Source organism: Danio rerio, chromosome 11 (genome assembly GCF_052040795.2).
Source record: "Danio rerio strain M-AB ecotype USA chromosome 11, GRCz13ab, whole genome shotgun sequence".
NCBI lineage: Eukaryota > Metazoa > Chordata > Actinopteri > Cypriniformes > Danionidae > Danio > Danio rerio.
The window spans coordinates 32753532-32774854 of NC_141031.1; the positions used below are offsets into that span (position 1 = coordinate 32753532).

The following is a 21323-nucleotide window of genomic DNA, read 5'->3' on the forward strand; positions in this document are numbered from 1 at the left end:
GGCCTACGAGCTCATTGCAAGTGTTGAAGCTGGCTTCTGCTGATGAGACTGCAAACTATCTTCGGTAAACTTTCTTTAATTGAATCTCTGACTCCGGCTCTTCTTCATCTGGCAGGGTTCAAACTGTAATTATCCCCACACTGTATTATTAGCTCATACTTTTGATAGTTTGACATTTGTTTCGGACTTTTTGCAAATAATTATTCATGATCATAACATCTGTTACTTGTGACCAAACCTGACAGAACTGCTATAGGCTACTGCCTCTCACAACTTCCTTTTCCAACCACATGTGGACTGTGGCTTTGAAAAGGCACCGTTTCAGAGCAAAGGTTTACAAATCATTCGAGCAGCGCTGAGATCAGCATGGCAGACAAGGTATGCAAAATCAAAGTTACTATGCATGTTATTATGTTAGTTTGTGTTGTGTGTTATAAATATACAGTGCTCAGCATATATGAGTACACCCTCACTAATCTATCTTTTAAATTCATGTTTTTAATAGGAAGCTATACAATATTTTTGCATATACATTAGATTAGTCAGTACTAAAGCCAAATCTGGAGCTTATCTAACAAAGTAACTCAAGATAATAGTCCAAAAACTAGTACAGCCAAATTTATGTTTATAGAAAAATACTAAATACAAATTTTTAAAAAGAGGAATAATCAAGAGAAGAAAATAGAAAAAATAATTAGTTGAAATTTTGTAGGTTGTAATTTTTTTGCAACATTTTGCTTGAATTTACTTGTATTATGTTTCAATTTCTAAATGTGTGTTCGTGACTAAAATATTTTTTTATTAAATATATCTGTTTAATAAATCTGTTTTGCGTAAATGCACCAAAATACATTGCCTATTTACTGAGAAATGGATCAAAATATTTTGCTGAGCACTATATATATATATATATATATATATATATATATATATATATATATATGAATATCATTAAAATAATAATTTGGTCACTGAACATCTTTAAAAGTAGAAAGAACACATTTAAATTTAAACAAAAATAGCAAAAGTATCTATCTATCTATCTATCTATCTATCTATCTATCTATCTATCTATCTATCTATCTATCTATCTATCTATCTATCTATCTATCTATCTATCTATCTATCTATCTATCTATCTATCTATCTTTCTATCTATCTATCTATCTATCTATCTATCTATCTATCTATCTATCTATCTATCTATCTATCTATCTATCTATCTATCTATCTATCTATCTATCTATCTATCTATCTATCTATCTATCTATCTATCTATCTATCTTTCTGTCTGTCTGTCTGTCTGTCTGTCTGTCTGTCTGTCTGTCTGTCTGTCTGTGTGCACAATATCATTACTATTATTTGTTCTAGTTACAGGACCCACGTTCATTCACTGTGCTGTTTCCTCTTCTCAGTTTATCTAGTTCATTTAAATGTTAACAACGTGATCAAGAAATGAAACTAAACATTTCCTGGAGGTTTTTTTTTTTTGTCTAGTCTGGAAACTTAGTAATGTGTGGGAGGCATTTGTTTCAAATGTGAGCATCTCGCTGTCATTCATTCTAATTTTCTTCAAGAAGTCTGAAGCCAATATTCTCTCTCACTCTCTCTTTCTTTCTCTGTTTTGTATAGATCGGATGTGATTCAAACATTGTAAAAGCAGAAGAGTGTAAATCTGAGGACACCTGTGCCACAAAACGTGAGATGAAAATCAGATTCAGCCTGTCGGTAATAAGCGAGGATGTTTTGGATACAGCCTCACTACCAGACGACTATGAGGAGGAGCACAACGATTGTTTTCTTGATGATTCATCACTTGTGGCCCTGGCTAACATGACCCTGAGTGTGGTTGATGACCAAGATCCCGATGCTGATGACCCTTTCTGCAGCTGTGATCAGTCCTTTAATGAAATGGTCATCACTCCTGACCAAGCGGATTATGCATGTAGTAAGTTTTTCATTAGGCATTTTCATTACCATTGTGTTCTGAATTTGTGCTTTTTTGCAATAGGATAGGAGCCTTCTTCTAAACTTCCTCAATAATCTTGCTGTAAACTGAGTAGTTTCCATTGTTTGCACAAACTTCATTCTGTGACTGCTTCTGTAAAATTACATCTTTTCGCAGTTAGGCAGAAATACCAAAAAAGCTACATGGCAATGTGCATGTGAAAAAAAAAAAAATATATATATATATATATATATATATATATATATATATATATATATATATATATATATATATATATATATATATAATTGGAAGGAGAACATTGTCAGTTTAAAAACTAAACTGTACTGAAAGTATATTATTAAAAATAAACTTGCAGGAGTTAATTTACATCCTTTGGCAAAATTATTTGTATTATAATTTTAATGATCTGCTTGAGGTAGGTCACTTTATTATTATGCTTTTGATGTAGCAGTGTTCAACTCAAGAGCTCTTTAGTCCATGCGCCGGATCGTTTCTCTGTGTTTTGCTGGTAATATCTTTAAATAAATAATTATTTAGTTCAGTTTAATTATTTATTTATTACTTACGTACAATAATTCAGACATAAAATGAGATAGTAAAAATAATCAACAATAAAAACTTCAATGAAAAAGGTTATTGACTGTCTAATAACAAACACTGTACATCTCTCTATATTTAGACTAAAATATTGCTTTATTTATTTATTTATTTGAGCCTACTTATTTGAATGTATGTATGGACTTTCATTTTAGTTGTCTTTTATTTCTTAAATTTTACCTTCCAAAATTAATCCTCATTTTTACTTAACAAGTTTACAATGATAATAAAGCTTGTTAACAAGTTTTTAAGGTTTAATGAAGGCATTATAATGCTTTGTCTCAATATTTTATCTTCATTCACACGTAGGGAATTTACAGCTACTGTATATTTCTGTCCGTTCCCATACCGACCCTTTGTGCTGCCTGGCGGCATAGTCGCAAACTGCTGTTATACCTAAAAAAACATTCTTACTCCTTTAGTGCGGCGGCAATACGAGTTGTGGCGGTAATGCTCCTTTTAAAGTGTCACCCTCTGTATGTACAGTTTACTTTATAAAAAATTCATTAAAAAATTCTAAAATAATAACCATAAAATACTGCAATTTGCAACATTTATAGTTAAAACTGAACTGTTCCCAATCCCAGTCCAGTCATTTTTTAATTTCACAAAAATTCCGTAAAGATGACAACGCTTTCAAAACAGTACCTGTTAGCACAGATCCGAAACAAATGTCTGCAATTGCAATGACTGAAATGCTTTATTATGCCAGAATTGGAGAACAAACATTCATTCATTTATTTTCCTTCAGCTTAGTCCCTTATTTATCAGGGGTCGCCACAGTGGAATGAACCGCCAACTTATTCGGCATATGTTTTATGCAGCGCATGCCCTTCCAGCCAAAATCCAGTATACTGGGAAACACCCGTACACTCTCTCATTTACACATACACTCATACACTACGACCAATTTGGTTTATCCAAATGAGCCACCGTGCTGCCCATAGAAGAAACAGTGCACACCTATAAGCACATATACCATCCTGTAATTGGCATTATATCAATGTTTCTCAACCATGTTCCTGAAGGACCACCAGCTCTGCACATTTTCCACATCTCTTTAACCAAGCACACCTGATTCAGATCATCAGCTCATTAGCAGAGACTGAAAGAGCGGTAATGGTTGTGACAGACAAAGGAGAGATATAAAACATGCAGTGTTGGTGGCCCTACAAGAACGTGGTTGAGAAACACTGCATTATATGATATAATTGCATAAACTGCATGTACTTTTTTTCCAAAAGAACACTTTGTAGTCTATACTGAACATGATAATGATTACACAAACATGCCATATTCAGACATAGGTCTAGTGGTAATGAAGAATGAGTTGATTCAAGCCTTTTCTTTTGCTTCATTTTAATTATGAAACACATAGCTGTGCTTTGCTGAAAGTTGGGAAGAGATTTTTGCGAAGGGGTTTTGGAAATGTGACTATTAAGAGAAGGTCTTTGTCATTGTAAATAAGTCGAATTGTAAATATTCAAATGGACATTTATTGTTTATTATTTAAAAGAAAGCACAATCCCAATCTTCTGATGAATTAATCTTTGAATTTTATTTGTTTCAGTTTCTCTAGAAATCAAGAGACTGATTAAAGAAAAAAGAAATATGTACCTGAAGTCAAAAGAAGAATGCAAGTTTGTTTCTCCAGGCGGAACAAATGACATATTTTTGGAGGACACCATGTCAGGTTTTTGTCAAACTATGAAAAATTCTGTTTCTATAGAGTCATTTTTATCCCACGTTTTCTTATTCTGTTTATTTCTGAAATTTTTCAGCAAAAATCACCATCTTCCATGTCATGGTCGCTGAAGACTTGAATAAAGCTAAAGCTGTTGTGTTGAACTTTACTGACACCGAAAACTTCTTCTGCTGTATCAACAATGGGGAAGAGACTAAGTTAACAATTAAAGTAAGTTTTTAATTATGTTCATTTTTTTCTGGGTTGTTCAGTAATGCCTTACTAATTTAATGCATTATTATGATTAGTGTGAATCTTTTTTTCTTTTTTTAAATACTTCCCAAATTATTTTTAACAGAGCAAGGAATTTTTCCTATAATATTTTTTTCTTCTGGAGAAAGTCTTATTTGTTTTATTTCAGCTAGAATAAAAACAGTTTTGAATTTTTCAATATTATTAGCACCCTTAAGTTAAACTTTTTTCAATTGTTCATAGAGCATAACCATCATTATACAATGTTTTGCCTATTCACCCTAACCTACCAAGTAAGGGAAAGTAGAGTAAGTTTTTAAATGTCACTTTAAGCTGAATACTAGTGTCACAAAAGACATGTACTAAAATTGTATGTTCCGTCATTAAGGCAAAGATAAAATAAATCAGTTATTAGAAATGATTTATTAAAACGATTATGTTTAGAAATGTGTTGAAAAAATAATATTTCTGGTAAACAGAAACTAAACAGAAAATATACAGGTTGGCTAACATATATACTGTACACTTGAAGTCAGAATTATTAGCCCCCCTTTGAATTTTTTTTCTTTTTTAAATATTTCCCAAATGGTGTTTAACAGAGCAAGGAAATTTTCACACTATGTCTGATAATATTTATTATTCTAAATAAAGTCTTATTTGTTTTATTTTGGCTAGAATAAAAACCGTTTTTAGTTTTTTAAAACCCATTTTAAGGTCGAAATTGTTAATTCCATTCCTTCATTCATTCATTCTTTTTTTTCGGCTTAGTCCCTTTATTAATCTTGGGTCGCCACAGCGGAATAACCTGCCAACTTATCCTATCCAGCATATGTTTTAAGCAGCGGATGCCCTTCCAGCTGCAACCCATGACTGGGAAACATCTATACACTCTCATTCACACACATACAGCATGGACAATTTAGCCTACCCAATTCACCTGTACCACATGTCTTTGGACTTGTGGGGGAAACCGGAGCACCCGGAGGAAGGCTATGCCAACATGGGGAGAACATGCAAACTCCACACAGAAATGCCAACTGACCCAGCCATTGCTCGAACCAGCGACCTTCTTGCTATGAGAAGTGCTATCCACTGTGCCACCATGCTGGCCATTATTAGCCCCTTTAAGCTATTTTTTTTTCAATAGTCTACAAAACAAACCATCGTTATACAATAACTCCCTAGTTAACCTAATGAACCTAGTTAAGTATTTAAATGTCACTGTAAGCTGTATAGAAGTGTCTTAAAAATATCAAGTCAAATATTATTGACTGTCATCATGGCAAAGATAAAAGTAATTAGTGATTATAATTATATATTATTAAAACTATTATGTTTAGAAATTTTCTCTCCCTTAAACAGAAATAGGGGATTAAAATAAAAAGGGGGCTAATAATTCTGACTTCAACTGTATAACCTAAAGATACACAAATAATGCCTTCATCTTGTCTTTTTTTCCAGAGGTATAAGCAAGAACAGCTGCGCAACTCTACAAGTGACCCAGTAAAGCCCTCTCTTGTTTTCTACATGTCTCAAACCCCGGATGGTTTCTATCATTTTGAGTCTGCTCTCCACAGAGGATGGTTCCTTCACACTGTAAACTGCAATGTGAAAATGCAAAAATGTGATCGTAAAACCACTGGTAACCAATTCAACTTCATCGCAAGTGACTAGACATCAACTACTTTATATTAAGTCATATTTAGGATTTTATTTAGAAGGTGTCACTGTTTCCTTTCACACTATTACATTGAGCTACTTTTAATTATAATGTAGGAAACACTGGTTATATTGTTGTAGTATTTAATCAAACCTCTTAGAAAAACATATAACTGCTTTACAATATTAACCCCTATTTACATTGGTACCGTATGTATAAGCTTGCAATTTCTATTTTCATAGTTACAGTAATTGTATCTTATTATTATGTGTTCATACTATATATCTTTCCTATATCATGCATTCAAATAAATATTTGTAAAGACACACGAAAAAGACGTCTGTTCATTGTTTTAAAAAACAAAATCATGCAATGATGTGGAACCTTTCTGATTTTTTTTTTCTGAAAGCATATTTGTTTACAGTCCTGTTTGTTCAATGTCTTCCTCAAAGGCTTTGTTCACTTCACCATCATCTGATCCATCGTATGGGTTCTCAACTGAGGCCTCCTTAGCCTTCTTAGCTTTCCTAAAAAAAAGAAAAACAAATGTAATAATTCATACACAGTCAGCTTTTGAAAGAATTGCAGTTTTATAATCATGTAAGACTTTGGACATACCAAGTACATATTTAATGATTTACATAGCGATTAACTATTTTGATTTGTGTCATGTGACTTGTATGTTTGATTCTGATTGGTTGATGCACATTTTTAGTTGTGCACTTTCTTTCAGTAGTTTCAGGTAGTTTTACACTTCCGTAAAACAGATCACATTGCCAAAATTGTAGTTTTGTAGGTTTAACTAAAACCTTATATACATACAGTATACAGTGCCCAGCTTAAGGGAGTATTATATACAAAATAGATTAGTTAGTACCAAAGCCAAAACTGGAACTAATCTAATGAAATGACTTAAGATTATGGTCCAAATATTAGTAAACCTGAAATAATGTTAGAGGAAAATATATAAAAATAATAATAATAAGAAGAAAATACCAAAGGCAACACAAAACATATCAAATTTAGTTGAAATTTTGTTTGTTTAGTTAGTAAATTTTGTTTGTTTAGTTTTTTTTTTTTTATTAGTTTGTAACTTTTGTTTTTGTTTTAATTTGTTATTTATGTTTGTTAAGTTTCTAAGTTTTGTTTTGGTTTGTCATTTTTGTTTGTTTATTTTGTCACTTTTATTTGTTTAGTTTGTAAGTTTAGTTTGTCATTTTAGTTTGTTTAGTTTTTCATGTTTGTTTGTTAGGTTTGTCATTTTTGTTTGTGAGGTTTGTCGTTTTTGTTTGATTAGTTTGACATTTTGGTTTTTAATTTGTAATTGTATTTTTGTAATACCTCATTTAAATTTAAATGTATTATCTATCTATTCCTTAAGATGTTCAGTGACTGAACTCTTATTTTAATAAAACATATATTGAGATCTAAAACATATATTGTCTACATTCACTGTGAAACATATATACGTTAAGACCCTTTTTAAGACCCTTTTAAGACCATTAAAATTTTAATTTAATTTTAGACTTATACAGGGTTAAAAACTTTTCTAATGGTATTATCATGACAAATTGTGTAATTGGTTTCTGTTTTTTAGGGAATTTAATTTGGGGATTTAGCTGTAAAAATGACTCAACAGTTGTTCTTAATTGTATCTCATTGCAATAAAAAATGTCCGATTGAATAGTTTTACTTGGATAAAGCAAAATAAAGTTTAAAATGATTTAAGACCTACAACACAAAATTTTAGTGAATTTAAGACTTTTTAAGGCAATGTATGTAGTATGTATGTGTGTGTGTGTCTGTGTGTGTGTGTGTGTGTGTGTGTGTGTGTGTGTGTGTGTGTGTGTGTGTATGTGTGTATGTATGTATATATAATAAAAAGAAATACTTGTTATAAGCACACTATGAACAGAACAAGATGTTATACTGTATAATAAAATTAGTATATAAAAAGCATTATTCTCCTTATAGTCATATGTTGCTGTTTTGTTGATGCAGTTAGTTTCAACAAGCATACCATTATGTAATACAGACAAGAATTGCATCACCACTGATGATAAACTGATTGTAAACCAATTTCGCTGACTGACTGATTTTGAGGGGCTTCCCCTTCAGAACTTACTTCTTCCTATTTAATATCCCTGTGGTAACGAGGTAGATCCCCGCAAGGACAGTCACTCCCATTACTACCCCAAACACCACCAGCCAAATTGTGATTTTTTCCTCTTTTGGTGGTGCTAATGTTGCCATCAGACCAACAAATTCCAGAGTTTCGTCACTTAGTAGAAATGCACCATTGATGCGATCTCTCTCCTGCCTGTTTAATAAGGGAAATTCTGCAGTCAGGACAGTTGCACAAATATGCCATGGCAACCAATATTCATACAAAACATTAAATACCAGATAGCATTCTCTACTTCTGCCTTTGGAATAACTGTGCCTGTTTTGGTTGGATCCATCACAGCAAATTTAAAGGATATTCTGGCGGTTTCATTGTACGTGTGGATATTCTCTGGCCTGCATGCAATGAATATGTTAATTTAACAATGATACTATCAATATGAAATGAACAATTAATGGAGGAAAAGAAATGTGCTAATACTTACGTGAAATTTACATCTGTGTTCTTTTCTTTCAAGTAGTACTGGCGCATGGCAAAGGCCATAGTGGACTTAAAGAGATAAATGTCATTTGCGTTCCAGGTGTACTGAAGATAGAAATAATTTATATTCATAAATCATTTGCATTTATTATGTAATAAATCATGTTTGCAACATTTTTAATGACTTACTGCTTCATTTCCCAGGGCAGATTTAAGGCTTATTCTGACTTTGAAGGCATTTTCTGAAATTTCTGCATCATTTATAAAAGATGATGTAAGTACACCTTTAGAAAAAACATGTTATAATTTACTATTACTAGCATACTGTAAAGTATATATTGACTGTACATTTGTGTAATTTAATCAATAGCTAAATATAATCAGAGACAACAGAACCATCTTATGTGAAGAAATAAGTACACCCCATACATAGAGCAGGCAACTTTTCGTTGCTTATAGCATGGTTAGCAATGGTTAACACCATTTGAATTAAAAACTAATCTATAAAAGTACTGTGAACTTACTCCATTTAAGTTGTTGTAATGAGGTATTTAATTAACTCATTACCTTTAACACTGAGTTCAAAACTCTTTTCAAGTTAGAATTAACTTTCAATACATTTTGAGTTAGCTACACTCATTTCACTTGATAAAGTTGACTGTTGGGTTTTACAGTGTAGGAGACAATGTACACATTAATAATGTTATGTATATTCAAATAGAAAACTAACCAGGGTTAACATTGACGTTCCAGCCAGGAACTCTGTTGTTCTTCTGGTTTTCCTCCTTCAACCACTCCATGAGAGTACTGAAGTAATGTAGCAGTGGCTGTGAGTCCATCTTTGTGGTTCCTGCAACTTCTTCCAAAGCACGAGTCCAAGACATGGATCGGCCTAACTCAAGCATATGCCTGCAAATATAAATCACAAAATAGTTATTAGCTATTCTGTTTATTCTATACAGGTCTCTAAAGGGATTTACAGGTCATTCTGGTTTTAAACAAGTCAGGTCTCTAGGGGAGTTATTACAAAAAAAGTATATTAATAAACAACATCAAAGGAATGAAGCCATACCTGAGTTTGTCACCAGCTTTGGTTGAGTTTGTAATGTCACATTTGTAAAGGGGACCGGTGTGGCCAGCTGCCTTACATAATGCCTCTTGAAACTGGAACTGATATATGGTTCTAGTGAAGTACCTATTTATGAAACAAGATATGGTTATTTATTTGGCTATATAGCTCGAGTTTTATATTCTGCTGAATGTATAATTTGTAGTAGTTTAATTCTGAAAAAAAAAACATTTTCTTTCAGCTAATTTTGTCAATTAAACTGTTATGATTGGCAGGGGGTTACCCTAATGGGCCGCTGTAGAACACTTCACCAAGTATCATCTTTCCGGACTACATGTCTCATCATACCCTGCATCCACACACCTGTCTCAAGTTCACTCTGATTACTCACAGCTGAAGGAAATTATCACTAATTACCTAGACTATTTAAACAATTAATCTTGTCTAGCTGTTGCATTCATTACAAAACGTTTCCTTGTTTTTTTGACCCTTGGACTGTTTATCTGTTCTGATTATTTGCTCCCTGTCTTGACCCTTTGCCTTTTTTAGGATTATGCTTTGGATTATCTCTGTTGTTGTGATTGTTGGTATTCAACCCTTTCTTTATAAACTCCATTTGGATCTAACCTGTCGTGAAATTTACCTTCGCAACACAAACCAGCCTCTCATTAAAAAAATATAGGGTTTTACAATTTAAAAAGGAATATGTAAAACAATATGTATTCAATATGATGAAATGGTAAATGTGAAGTACCTTCTTATTAAAAAAAAACAAGACATGACTGTTTATAAGTCAAAATGTTTACATTTAAATATATATATAATTTATTGACGCTGTGGCGCAAAGTAGTGCTGTCGCCTCACAGCAAGAAGGGCACTGATTTGAGCCGCAGCTGGGTCAGTTGGCGTTTCTGTGTGGAGTTGCATGTTCTCCCTGCGTTTGCGTGGGTTTCCTCCGGGTGCTCCGGTTTCCCCCACTGTCCAAAGACATGTGGAACAGGGGAATTGGATAAGCTAAATTGTCCGTAGTGTATGAATGTGAATAAGTGTGTATGGATGTTTCCCAGAGATGGGTTGCAGCTGGAAGGGCATTCCCTGTGTAAAACATGTGCTGGATACCCTGCTAAAAAATCCATCTTAAACCAGCCTAAGCTGGTTGGCTGGTTTTAGCTGGTTGACCAGCCTGGTTTTAGAGGGGTTTTGGCCATTTCCAGGCTGGTTTCCAGCCATTTCCAGCCTGGTCTTAGCTGGTCAGGCTGCAAAAATGACCAGCTAAAACCAACTAAAACCAGCTTGACCAGCCTGGTCTAAGATGGACACAACTGGTTTTAGCTGGGCATCTGGTCATCAGCCTGACCAGCAAAGACCAGGCTGGATATAGCTGGAAACCAGCCTGGAAATGGCCAAAACCCCTCTAAAACCAGGCTGGTCAACCAGCTAAAACCAGTCAACCAGCCTATGCTGGTTTAAGCTGTTTTTTTCAGCAGGGTAAGTTGGCGGTTCATTCTGCTGTGGCGACCCCGGAATAACAAAAGGACTAAGCCGAAAAGAAAATGAATGAATGAATTAATGCATATATAATTTATAATTTTTTTATCATTTGTTTTGCATCTATGATCTGCATTTTGTTTAAATCCAATAAACATTCTCTTTCAGCTAATGTTGTCAATTAAACATGCAAAGTTCATAACCTACTTTAAATTCAATTGTAGAAAAATCAGGCCCAAAAGAGTCGTTTTGGGAATCATTATAAAGAACCGACTCAAAACTGTTATTTTGGGTCGATTCACTACAAGAATCAATCAACTTGAAAGAGTCATTTGATTCGGGAATCATCCTCGGTGTATGTCGCGCTGTTTTGATTCAGTTACGTCGTTGAAGGAAGCGCGCCAATTCCGCCCTAAAAAGTATTCATTTCGGAAATTGGAATAACGTATGACGTATTTTTATTCGTAATTCTAGCTGAATCATTTATTCATGAATATGACCAGTCGCATTGTTTGTGTAGCTCGCGAGCATAATTTAAGACAATGGCGTTTCCTGCTTCCTCATTTTCACCTTTAGTAACGATACTGACGCTGAGTATGACTTTTAGCTGAGGACAAAAGACGCTAAATGCACAGTACACGCAGTATTTTGTTAATTGAAATGCGATATGAACACCACACTACATTACCTAATGAAAGAGTAATCTCCAGAAACGTGGAAAAGTGCTGGAGGGTCACAGTACGTCTCATCTCTGGGAACAGCCTCGGCCACTCCAACAAGTTCTCTCCTGTGGTAATAACAAATATTATTATCATGATCCATAGAGTCAAAGTGCAAATGAATAAGAGATTTTTAAGGTATGTTTTCAGTCACTCACTTCATCTGCCACCACTGCTGCATCCACTCATCTTTGGGGATTTTTGCTTTGAAGACTTGCCACCTCCATTCCTCCAGCATGTAGGTGAAGGGCAGAGTGCCCACTATGGTGAGAGCCTGCTTCAACAGGAAGTTAATATCTGTCTCTGTGCAATACAAAAAAAAAGAGCTTACAATCAATTTCTGTTATTTAGATGAAGTCATAGTCTCAAGTGGGTGTGCAATGGGCCTTTACCATAATCCTGTTTGAAGTCGGAAGGCAGAAGCCCCAGTGACTGCAGGTGAGACGGAGTGGCAGCAGAAAGCGACATGATCTCTCCAACAGCCTCATGGAAGCCCTCATTGGCACCATCTCTCAGCAGGTATGGGTGGTTTCGGTAAGCCATTTGGTACTGGTTGTGCCCCATCTCATGGTGGACAGTTAAGAAATCATCCATGTTCACTTTAGTGCACATTTTGATTCTGTAAAAATTTGAAAGTCATTATAATGATTGCTAATTGTCCAAACCACAAATGATTAAAATACATACGTTATACTGTTCTGTTTTTCAAAGATGTTTTTTTATATTTTTCTAATAGTGATAATAATATGAAATGCTTCTTGAGCACAAAAATTTGGATTTGTCCTAGCCAGATTACTTAAATTGGACCTGTAACCAATTACAAACCCATTATTGGGTTGAATGGTGTATGGAGCGCCTTTAGGTGTCAAAAAAAGCTTTTTTTAAAATTGTGTGTGATATTAATTAAAAAAGATATATATAAAACTGAAGCATTTTCATCAAAAGCAAATATTTATGAAAGTAAAATGGCTTTTTTTGTTTAAATATATTTTTAGAGTTTTCTAAAGTCTTGTTTTGTAAAATATGTATATTTAGATTTTATTATTTTCAACCTTTTTGGGAAATATAACATATAAAAATATATCAATTATAAAAATATAATTTATAATTATGTAATATTATTTACTTCTACTAATAAGTTTTTTTTATCAAGTAAATATCTTGATAAGTAAAAGTAAGAGAATTGCAAACATCAAAAATGACATCAGCAAAAATGTAATGTTTTTTTTCTGTCATCCTCAATGAATTTCTTTCAAATGGTATCATATCTACTAGTTAATCATTGCCGTGCATTTTGACCGAATGTACCAAAGCATTATCAGCCCCACCTGAAGTCCTTTCTGTTTCCCATATCCCATGCGGTAGGATGGCAAACCACATCTCTTTCTTCAGGTTTAATAAACATTGAGTTGTTCCAGAAGTTGTCAAACATTGCAGGCATGTTTACAGACATGAAGAATTTTTCTGCCTCTTTAAACAGACGGATTTCATCCCAACCCTGAAATAAAATTACAAATAAAACTAAAAACCACATTAGGACAATTTACAGCTCAGAATCTTCCGGAATACTTTATTGCTTCAGTTAAAGGAACAAAATGATTAATATCACACTACAGATTACATTTAATCTTTGATCCGATAAAACACGACCTTTAGCCCCGATTGTTAAACATGCGTAGATAAAGATAAATCCTCTGTGATAAAAAGATGCTCAATGAATAGAAAGAAAAATGGTCACATGTCCTACCTGCTCCACCATTGCGGAGCTCACATCAATATCAGGCCTGTCTGGATATGGGATCATGAGAGGATACAAGTTGGTCCAAAACCGTCCCCACATATCACCTGAATGTAAAATGTCAAAAATTAAGTATTAATTTAATAAAGTAAATTGCAAGGTTATTCAATTATGTATAATTTAATATGACTGTTTGGCCAATACAAATTACTTAAAGGTGTACAGTACCTCACCCAAAATGTAAAACTTGCTTTTAATTTACTCTCCCTTAAGCCATCAAAGATGCAGATGACTTGTTGTCCTTAGCAGAATATATATATATATATATATATATATATATATATATATATATATATATATATATATATATATATATATATATATATATATATTTTTTTTTTTTTTTTTTTTAATTAAATCTTAAGTCCCTTATTTATAAGCATTCATAGAAGTCAAGCCAATGGTTTCTTTGAAAGTCAAAAAAAAACATTTACAGGCAAAACTAAATTAATACCTGTGATTCCTGATGATACGTTTAAATCTTATAAATTGAAATAATTGGTTTGTGTCAGAAACGAAACATTATTTGCAAAATTATTACTTTTAATCCACAGCCTCGACAAACATTTTTTTAACACATTTCCAAAAGTCTGGAATCAAACTTTCTGATGCTTGACAACATAAATACAAACTTCTGTTTCTTGCACAGATCAGTCTGTCCACTTCATAAGAACTCGATTTATCATTAGGAGACAAGAGTATTAATTTGGCTTAGTCTGTTTTTTGTTTTTATTTGTGCTGGTAGCTATAGACTTACATTTATGAATTGTTACTAATGCCGAGTTCAGATTGCATGATTTTAGCCTAGATTTTGACTCACCGACAGGTTTTGAAAAATCCCAGACAAATGCCTGAAATTAAAGTCAAATTGGTGCTTGTTCACTTGGGTAACAATCACACAGTGTGAGCTATCAAAGACGCAATCTCAGACAATCGCAGATGATTTGCTGACACCTGTGAGATATATGGCATGCTAAATATCGTGACCTGTCGGTGATGCAAAATCATGTAAAATGTGCTCTGATTCAGAATAAAATAAGTGATTACCTACAGCCAATGAGAGAGCAGAATTCACTAGTATGGGTTAGGGTTGCACGGTTTATCTGTACGATGTTAGTATCTTGATATTATGGCTCCAAAATACTGGTAGTGCCACTGTAGTTTATAAACGATAGTATCCTCATTCACGGTCTGTCTACAATACATAATGTTGCATGTGGAAAATTCACTAAAATGTTCACACGTTTGTGCAACAATAGACCATTTTATTTGAATAGTCTGTGGAGCCCTTTAAGGTTACAAAACTGTATAGAATTCATGCCTTTTATTGTAGCCCATTGCAAGTTGCTGATGTTGCTGTTCAAACGCACATCTGAATCAGCCTATTTCTGTTCCCGTCTAATTGATTTAGTAGCTCAAACAACCGCAACAATCTCTTAAAAAGTACGACTCACAAAGTGAACATTTTGAATACCTGATCAAATAAAAATAAAAAAACAATAGATAAAAAACCCAAAAAGAGCAAGAGGAAACATTTACACTAATTTTTGACCACTTCATATAGCCTAATTTTGTTGTAAAAATACTCTTTTTGTAAAGTATTTTGTTCATTATAATTTGTATCTTTATTTTAATGCAGTTTTTGTTGGTCGGTTATCTACAAAATAGTTTAGGTGAAGTGATGTGCAGATACTTTTTTCAATAGTAAGGGAATTATGAATTCAGTTCAAGTAAGCCTATTATCATTCATTCATTTATTTTCTTTTAAGCTTAGTCCCTTTATTAATCCGGGTTCACAACAGTAGAATGAACCACCAACTTATCCAGCACATGCTTTACGCAGCAGATGCCCTTCCAGCTGCAATCCATCTCTAGGAAACATCTATTCACACTCATACACTACAGACAATTTAGCCTACCCAATTCACCTGTACCGAATGTCTTTGGACTGTGAGGTAAACCAGAGCACCCTAAGGAAACCCACACAAATGCAGGGAGAACATGCAAACTCCACACAGAAACGCCAACTGACCCAGCCGCGGCTCGAACCAGCGACCTTTTTGCTGTGAGGTGACAGCACAACCTACTGCGCCACTGCGTCACCCTAAGCCTATTATAACATATAAAATATAGTATTTCTAACAATTTTCTTTACTCATAGATTTGAGTTATGAATTACAGTATCGCAATACTACCTAATATCACGATTCTTCAGCTGGTATTATAACGTGAATTAATGGTATCGTGACAACCCTAGTATGAGTATCTGCTGGTCAGCAGGAGGTTGGGGAGAAGTTAAAAGCCCTTATTTTTGAATTTTGGACCCAAAAAATAACGGGAAAACTAGTGGAAATTTGGCATCAGCACCCGTGCCTTTTTGACGTGTCATCTGAGCAATACCACAACCGAGTCGAAAAAGTATTCAGTATGACAAAAGTTCTTTTTCAGTATGACAAAAGATATACTTTGTGGCTTTGCATTGTTTCCACGTCACTTCTTGCATGTGTTTGGTTGTGAGTTGTAGTTTGTGGACTAAGACAATGTTGTCGGCGATACTTCCTATTATAAAGTCATGCCGTGTGAAACCCCCTGTCGCCAATCCATCCTACAGTGTAAACACAGCACTGACATAATGCTACTCTAGAAAGTCATGCTGTGTGAAAACATCTGTGACACAATTACTTTGAATGTTGTGCAGTCTGAACTTGTCATAAGGACCACAGTTTTAGCTAAAAATTTTCTTTACTGAAGCAAAAATAAGCCTCTTGGATGTCTTGAGGCTGGGTAAAACAGAAAATGTTTCTATGTGGATAATTTAATCTACCCATTTAATAACATTACCAAGCAAATGTGCTGGAAGACAGGCATCAGAGCCAATGTGACCAGGATAGACGTCTTGCAGTTTTGCTCTCACGTAAGCATGAAGCTCTTTGTACAGTGGTAAGATCTGGAAAATCATATTAAAAATGCATTTTCAGAATCAGGACCCAAGTAAAAATGTCTACGCATTGATTTGACTTCTTTTTGCCAACCTCTTTGTAAATGCGCCTGGCGTCTTCTATAACTTGGTCTCGGGAGTAACTGTATTTGGGATCATCAATAGTTTCATAATCTCCCCTCCAATAATCTCCATGGTCTTCGTAGTCTATAATTAAACAAAAAGATTCATATTATTAATAACAAGTGAGTTGTTTTGAACTTTGTCATTAGCTGTCGATAAAAGCAGTGCCGTAAAACAATATTATCACTTATGGTTATTAAAACACTGTCATAAAGTTGAAAAAAAGCTTGTACTGTTGAGCTTGGCAGCTTCATTCTTCAGGTCGACGTATTTTTCATACAAGGGTCTCATCTTCATCCCTGTGGCCACTCTCCAGCCTTCCCATACATGCAGACGCTCATCATAGTCTCTGCTCTCTGCCATGATACTCTCTAGGCCTAGTCAATAAAAAATCAATTTTAGTCAGTCTACATTTGACTGGGAATTTCCTCTGTGTTGGAATCAAACCCTTCATGTGTTTCACTTGGGGTTGGAATCAAACCCTTTTGTATTTTCTATTGAATCCAAGTCAGGTGATTGGCTAGGCCATTCTACGGCTTGATTTTCTTTCTCTGAAACCATTTGAGAGTTTCCTTGGCTGTGTTTTAAATCATTGTCTTGCTGAAATGTCCACCCTGTTTTCATCATCATCATCTTGATAATGTAGATGTTAGACCGAAGCAGATAATATTAATTTACAAATGACAAAGGGCCAAATTGCTGAGTAACTTCTGAGAAATTTCAGCTTCTGTCTGGGCATTCACTGCCTCTCTACACCTCCCTTTTTTCATGTGTTCCATACTTTTTTCCGGTGTTGTTTAATTTTATTACACATTTATTATTACACACTTTATTATTGCAAACTATATTTTTTGCATAAATGAATTTCTTTGGTCGTTACCAACATCTGTAAAAAAATTTAAGTCAACAGCTTTTTAGAAATATGTTTTCTGAAAACTGGTGATGTGTTGAATACTTATTACCCCTACTTTATAGAAATATGTGAATTATATGGATTTAAAAATAGTTAAGTGGACTCCTTACATTTAACTGAGAACTGAAAAATAATTAAATTAGCTAAAATGGTAAATGAATAAAATACATCTGGCTCTTTAAACTCACAGTATCCCACTTCGTTGTTTGATTGTATTAATTTATTGTTGAATATTGAAGCATTTTGAATGCAAACCCTTTCTGGCTCTTTTTACCTTTGCTTCACACTATGTTTCATATTTCATATCCTCTTTTTTTCACATCTCACCACATTCAACAATGAACCTGAGAATGAAAACTGATGGTTCCCTATTGTTTTTTTTTTTTTACACGTGAATAAGTAAAGCAGATAACAGAAACCTCTTACACACACTCTTTTATTATTAAACAAGCCATCTATTTATGATCCTGAGATTTCGCTTTATCATTAGAATGGTATGCAAAGTTGATATTACCTGGCTCCAAAGTCTGACAATCGGTGGGGTCGTCTATTTTGCACACAGTCGCCGTGTTGTAAATAGTGCTCATCTCTGACATGATATTTCTCAGCTGTGATACATAAGTCATTCACACAATTTTAGTTTCTATGTTTGTCATATTACTACAGGAGAAGTGATACAGCACATGAAATTGCAATGTCATACTTACTTCACTAGCTTTGTCAGGTGAAAGGGCCCCAGATCCTTTATCTTGAAGCTTCTGGAGCTGCATTTTAATGATTGGATCCGATATTTGGTCTATGGGGTAGGCATTAGACTCTTCTGACATCTTGTTGTAGTACTCGCTCCAGATTGCATATGCCTCTGCCTGAAGAGAGAGTTGAAGAGAACCCATGATCACTAGTGGTGCAGGGATTATTGGTGTTCTCCTATCAATCATTTCAATAAACATTAGATATTTGTAATTTCAATAATTTAGTTAGTTAAAACTGTTGCGTAAAAGGGTTGAAGTTGATCGCCTTGTGTTGAACACCAATTTACAGTTACTAATGGTGTTGTTCTCATACTTTCCCCATATATTGAAACAGCCAAAAATACATTGTATGGTATGGGTCGAAATTATAGATTTTTTTATGCAAAAAAAAATGATAAGAATATAAAGCAAAGATCACATTACAGAAAGATGTTTTGTAAATTTCCTTCTGTAAATATATCAAAAAAGTTATATAATTTGTAAGTACTTAATTTGGACAACTTTAAAGGTAATTTTCTCAGTATTTAGATTTTTTGAATTATCAGATTATCTCTGTAAATATTGTCCTTTCCTAACAAAACATACAACAGTTAAAATATAATTTATTCAGCTTTCAGAGGATGTATCAGGGCACTAACGCAGGGTCTTAAAAAGTCTTAAAATGTCTTAAATTTAAAAAAAAAATGAAATTGCCCCTAAAAAGTCGCTGAAAATTCACTTAAATTCACTGAAATATTGTGTTGTAGGTCTTAAATCATTTTAAACAGGTCTTAATTTTATTCAAAACAGTAGCTTTATTCAAGTAAAGCTACTCAGTTGGGCCAACATCCATCCAATCACCAACAGTACATCTCAATAAAACCTTATTTTTTTACATGTAAGTTTTTATTGCAAAGAGATACAATTCATAACAGCATTTAAACATTTTACAGCAAATTCCCCATTAAATTCCCTAATCAGCAAAAGATAACTAAAGACAATTATATGATTCCCCACGATAATACCTGGTCTCTAGTGTTCAACCCTGTGTAAGTCTAAAGTGTCATTCTTTATGATCTTAAAAGGGTCTTTAAAAATCCTAATTTTGACTTAATGACACCTGCAGTAGCCCTGTGTATACATCTCAAGAAATACATAAAGACATTTATGACTGTTTTGTGGTCCGGGGTCACATTTAGTGATTCAGAACAGTAAGCAGAACATAGAATTAAAAAAAAAAACATGGTCATAAACACCATTTTATTCATTTACACTGTAAAAATTTATTTAAACAGTTCCCTTATGTTGTCCCAACACAAATCGATTAAGTTAACTGAATCTTTTTTTAAAAACTGAAGTGGACTGAACATAAAAATATTAATTTTCCCAAAACAACATAAGAATTGTGTTGTTTCAATCATTTTAAATGCGTAGTTTGAAGCAGCAAAATTCAGTTTTTTTGAGTGCATTACTGTTGTTGTATTACTCATAATTTTACATTTAGTGAATTCAGTAGTTGTATGTTAGATGTTCAACATGTCATAAATATTCATATCCAGGTATGATGTTTAATTCATTTTTATGACAGACATTTAATATTTCATATAAAGAAAAAAAAATTCTGAAAAAAACATTATATATGTTTGACTTGTAATAAACATCAATATCTAGTTATTACTACTCATACTTACAGTAAAATTACATAATAAATTAATTTTTTTGGAAGTTAAACAGGCCAGCTCGAGATAAGCACTTAACTTATCATGGACATGTATTCTGTTAATATTCTGATGCTATTCAATTAATAGTTTTTCCAAATAAATGATCAGTATATTTAACATATTTCCCCGAATATATTATCAATATATTTTATATATATTTCAATAGTTTAACGTCTTAGAATTGCTTGCGGAAGACAGAAAAGGCTGCTCAATGTGTCTTAAATACTCATATTCAGATATGTCATATTCAGATTATTTACCCCTAAAATACATATTTTGTGATTTCAGTAGCTGAAAGAATAAAAAAAAATGTAGTATTTACTAAATACTAAAAATAATAGTATTTTTACTAAAATCGTATTTCTATTGTTCAAATATTACTTCTCCTATATTTTCAGATTTCAGTAGATTCAGTTGTGATGCTTAACATCCCTCCTCTACTTTTCCACTCTTACCTCTTTATCTGCATTTTCCTGGGAGATATCTGTGTTGTAGGCCCAGGATGCAAGGGTGTACTGGTACATGATGTCAGATGCCTCTTCATCAAATTTGTTGAGGAATTCCCTTGCTCTGTCCTCCACAGTCTGACAGCAGGCCACAGAGGCCAAGGCCAAAAGCAGGAGCCAGCGAGCACACATGACCACAGCCTTGTCCCACCGATTCTGACGCTGTTGTTTTCCCCGTGTGCGCTTTTTATTGAAGACAGCTCATTTGCTTTGCCCTTTGACCAGTGCTATAACCCTAATGGTGCACAATCTATTTGAATGCAGATGGGATGATTCCAGGAACGAGTCTTGATGGACGTTGCGCAACATATTTTCTGCTTATATGACCAGATTTATAGAAAAGTTCTGTATGAATGAAACTTAGACTTTCACTGTGTGAGCACTGCAAGTGAGTAGAAATTAGATGTTGATGAAATCAGTCATGTTGTTAAAAGTAAAGTCATGTTGTTAAAAGTTGTTAAACTGTACTTTTTTTAATACAGTTTATTTGAAACAAATCTGAGTTTTATAGAAGGTAAACAAGTTGTAATGGCTACTGAAAGCATAC

General features: G+C 33.7%; 2 protein-coding genes across 5 annotated transcripts; one reads left to right on the top strand and one right to left on the bottom strand.

Moving 5' to 3' along the window:
- Window positions 1–6500, top strand: si:ch73-226l13.2. 3 transcript variants are annotated; one of them, XM_087271743.1, is made up of 6 exons: window positions 1–64; window positions 246–378; window positions 1633–1948; window positions 4140–4262; window positions 4351–4484; window positions 5967–6500. In XM_087271743.1, exons 2-6 carry the CDS (start codon window positions 367–369, stop codon window positions 6177–6179), a joined length of 798 nt encoding a protein of 265 aa, XP_087127869.1. In that variant the 5' UTR covers window positions 1–64; window positions 246–366; the 3' UTR covers window positions 6180–6500. The 3 variants fall into 3 exon arrangements, with proteins under 3 accessions (XP_087127869.1, XP_087127868.1, NP_001269007.1); XM_087271742.1 differs by having other exon boundaries at window positions 5–125; NM_001282078.1 differs by lacking the exon at window positions 1–64 and having other exon boundaries at window positions 337–378; window positions 5967–6491.
- On the bottom strand, window positions 6197–20937 carry ace2 (angiotensin converting enzyme 2). Of its 2 annotated transcripts, none has more exons than NM_001442150.1 (18): window positions 20726–20937; window positions 18526–18684; window positions 18333–18426; window positions 17139–17282; window positions 16877–16989; window positions 16686–16791; window positions 13794–13891; window positions 13375–13544; window positions 12439–12665; window positions 12205–12349; window positions 12016–12114; window positions 9843–9965; window positions 9501–9679; window positions 8960–9021; window positions 8775–8875; window positions 8569–8685; window positions 8291–8485; window positions 6197–6692 (listed from the first exon to the last, which is right to left on the bottom strand). In NM_001442150.1, exons 1-18 carry the CDS (start codon window positions 20906–20908, stop codon window positions 6584–6586), a joined length of 2424 nt encoding a protein of 807 aa, NP_001429079.1. In that variant the 5' UTR covers window positions 20909–20937; the 3' UTR covers window positions 6197–6583. The 2 variants fall into 2 exon arrangements, with proteins under 2 accessions (NP_001429079.1, NP_001007298.2); NM_001007297.2 differs by having other exon boundaries at window positions 8960–9054.
- Window positions 20938–21323: the final 386 nt, after the last annotated feature.

What these genes read in the sequence shown, in the direction of transcription:
- si:ch73-226l13.2 (XM_087271743.1), top strand. An exon ending in CCAAGCGGATTATGCATGTA is followed by an intron (nt 1,949 to 4,139) that starts GTAAGTTTTTCA and finishes TATTTGTTTCAG; the next exon opens with TTTCTCTAGAAATCAAGAGA. An exon ending in AGACTAAGTTAACAATTAAA is followed by an intron (nt 4,485 to 5,966) that starts GTAAGTTTTTAA and finishes CTTTTTTTCCAG; the next exon opens with AGGTATAAGCAAGAACAGCT.
- ace2 (NM_001007297.2), bottom strand. Translation starts at nt 20,908, where the DNA reads ATGTGTGCTCGCTGGCTCCTGCTTTTGGCCTTGGCCTCTGTGGCCTGC. An exon ending in CGACTTCAAACAGGATTATG is followed by an intron (nt 12,350 to 12,438) that starts GTAAAGGCCCAT and finishes TGTATTGCACAG; the next exon opens with AGACAGATATTAACTTCCTG. An exon ending in GGGATATTAAATAGGAAGAA is followed by an intron (nt 6,693 to 8,290) that starts GTAAGTTCTGAA and finishes TCTTTTTTTTAG; the next exon opens with GAAAGCTAAGAAGGCTAAGG.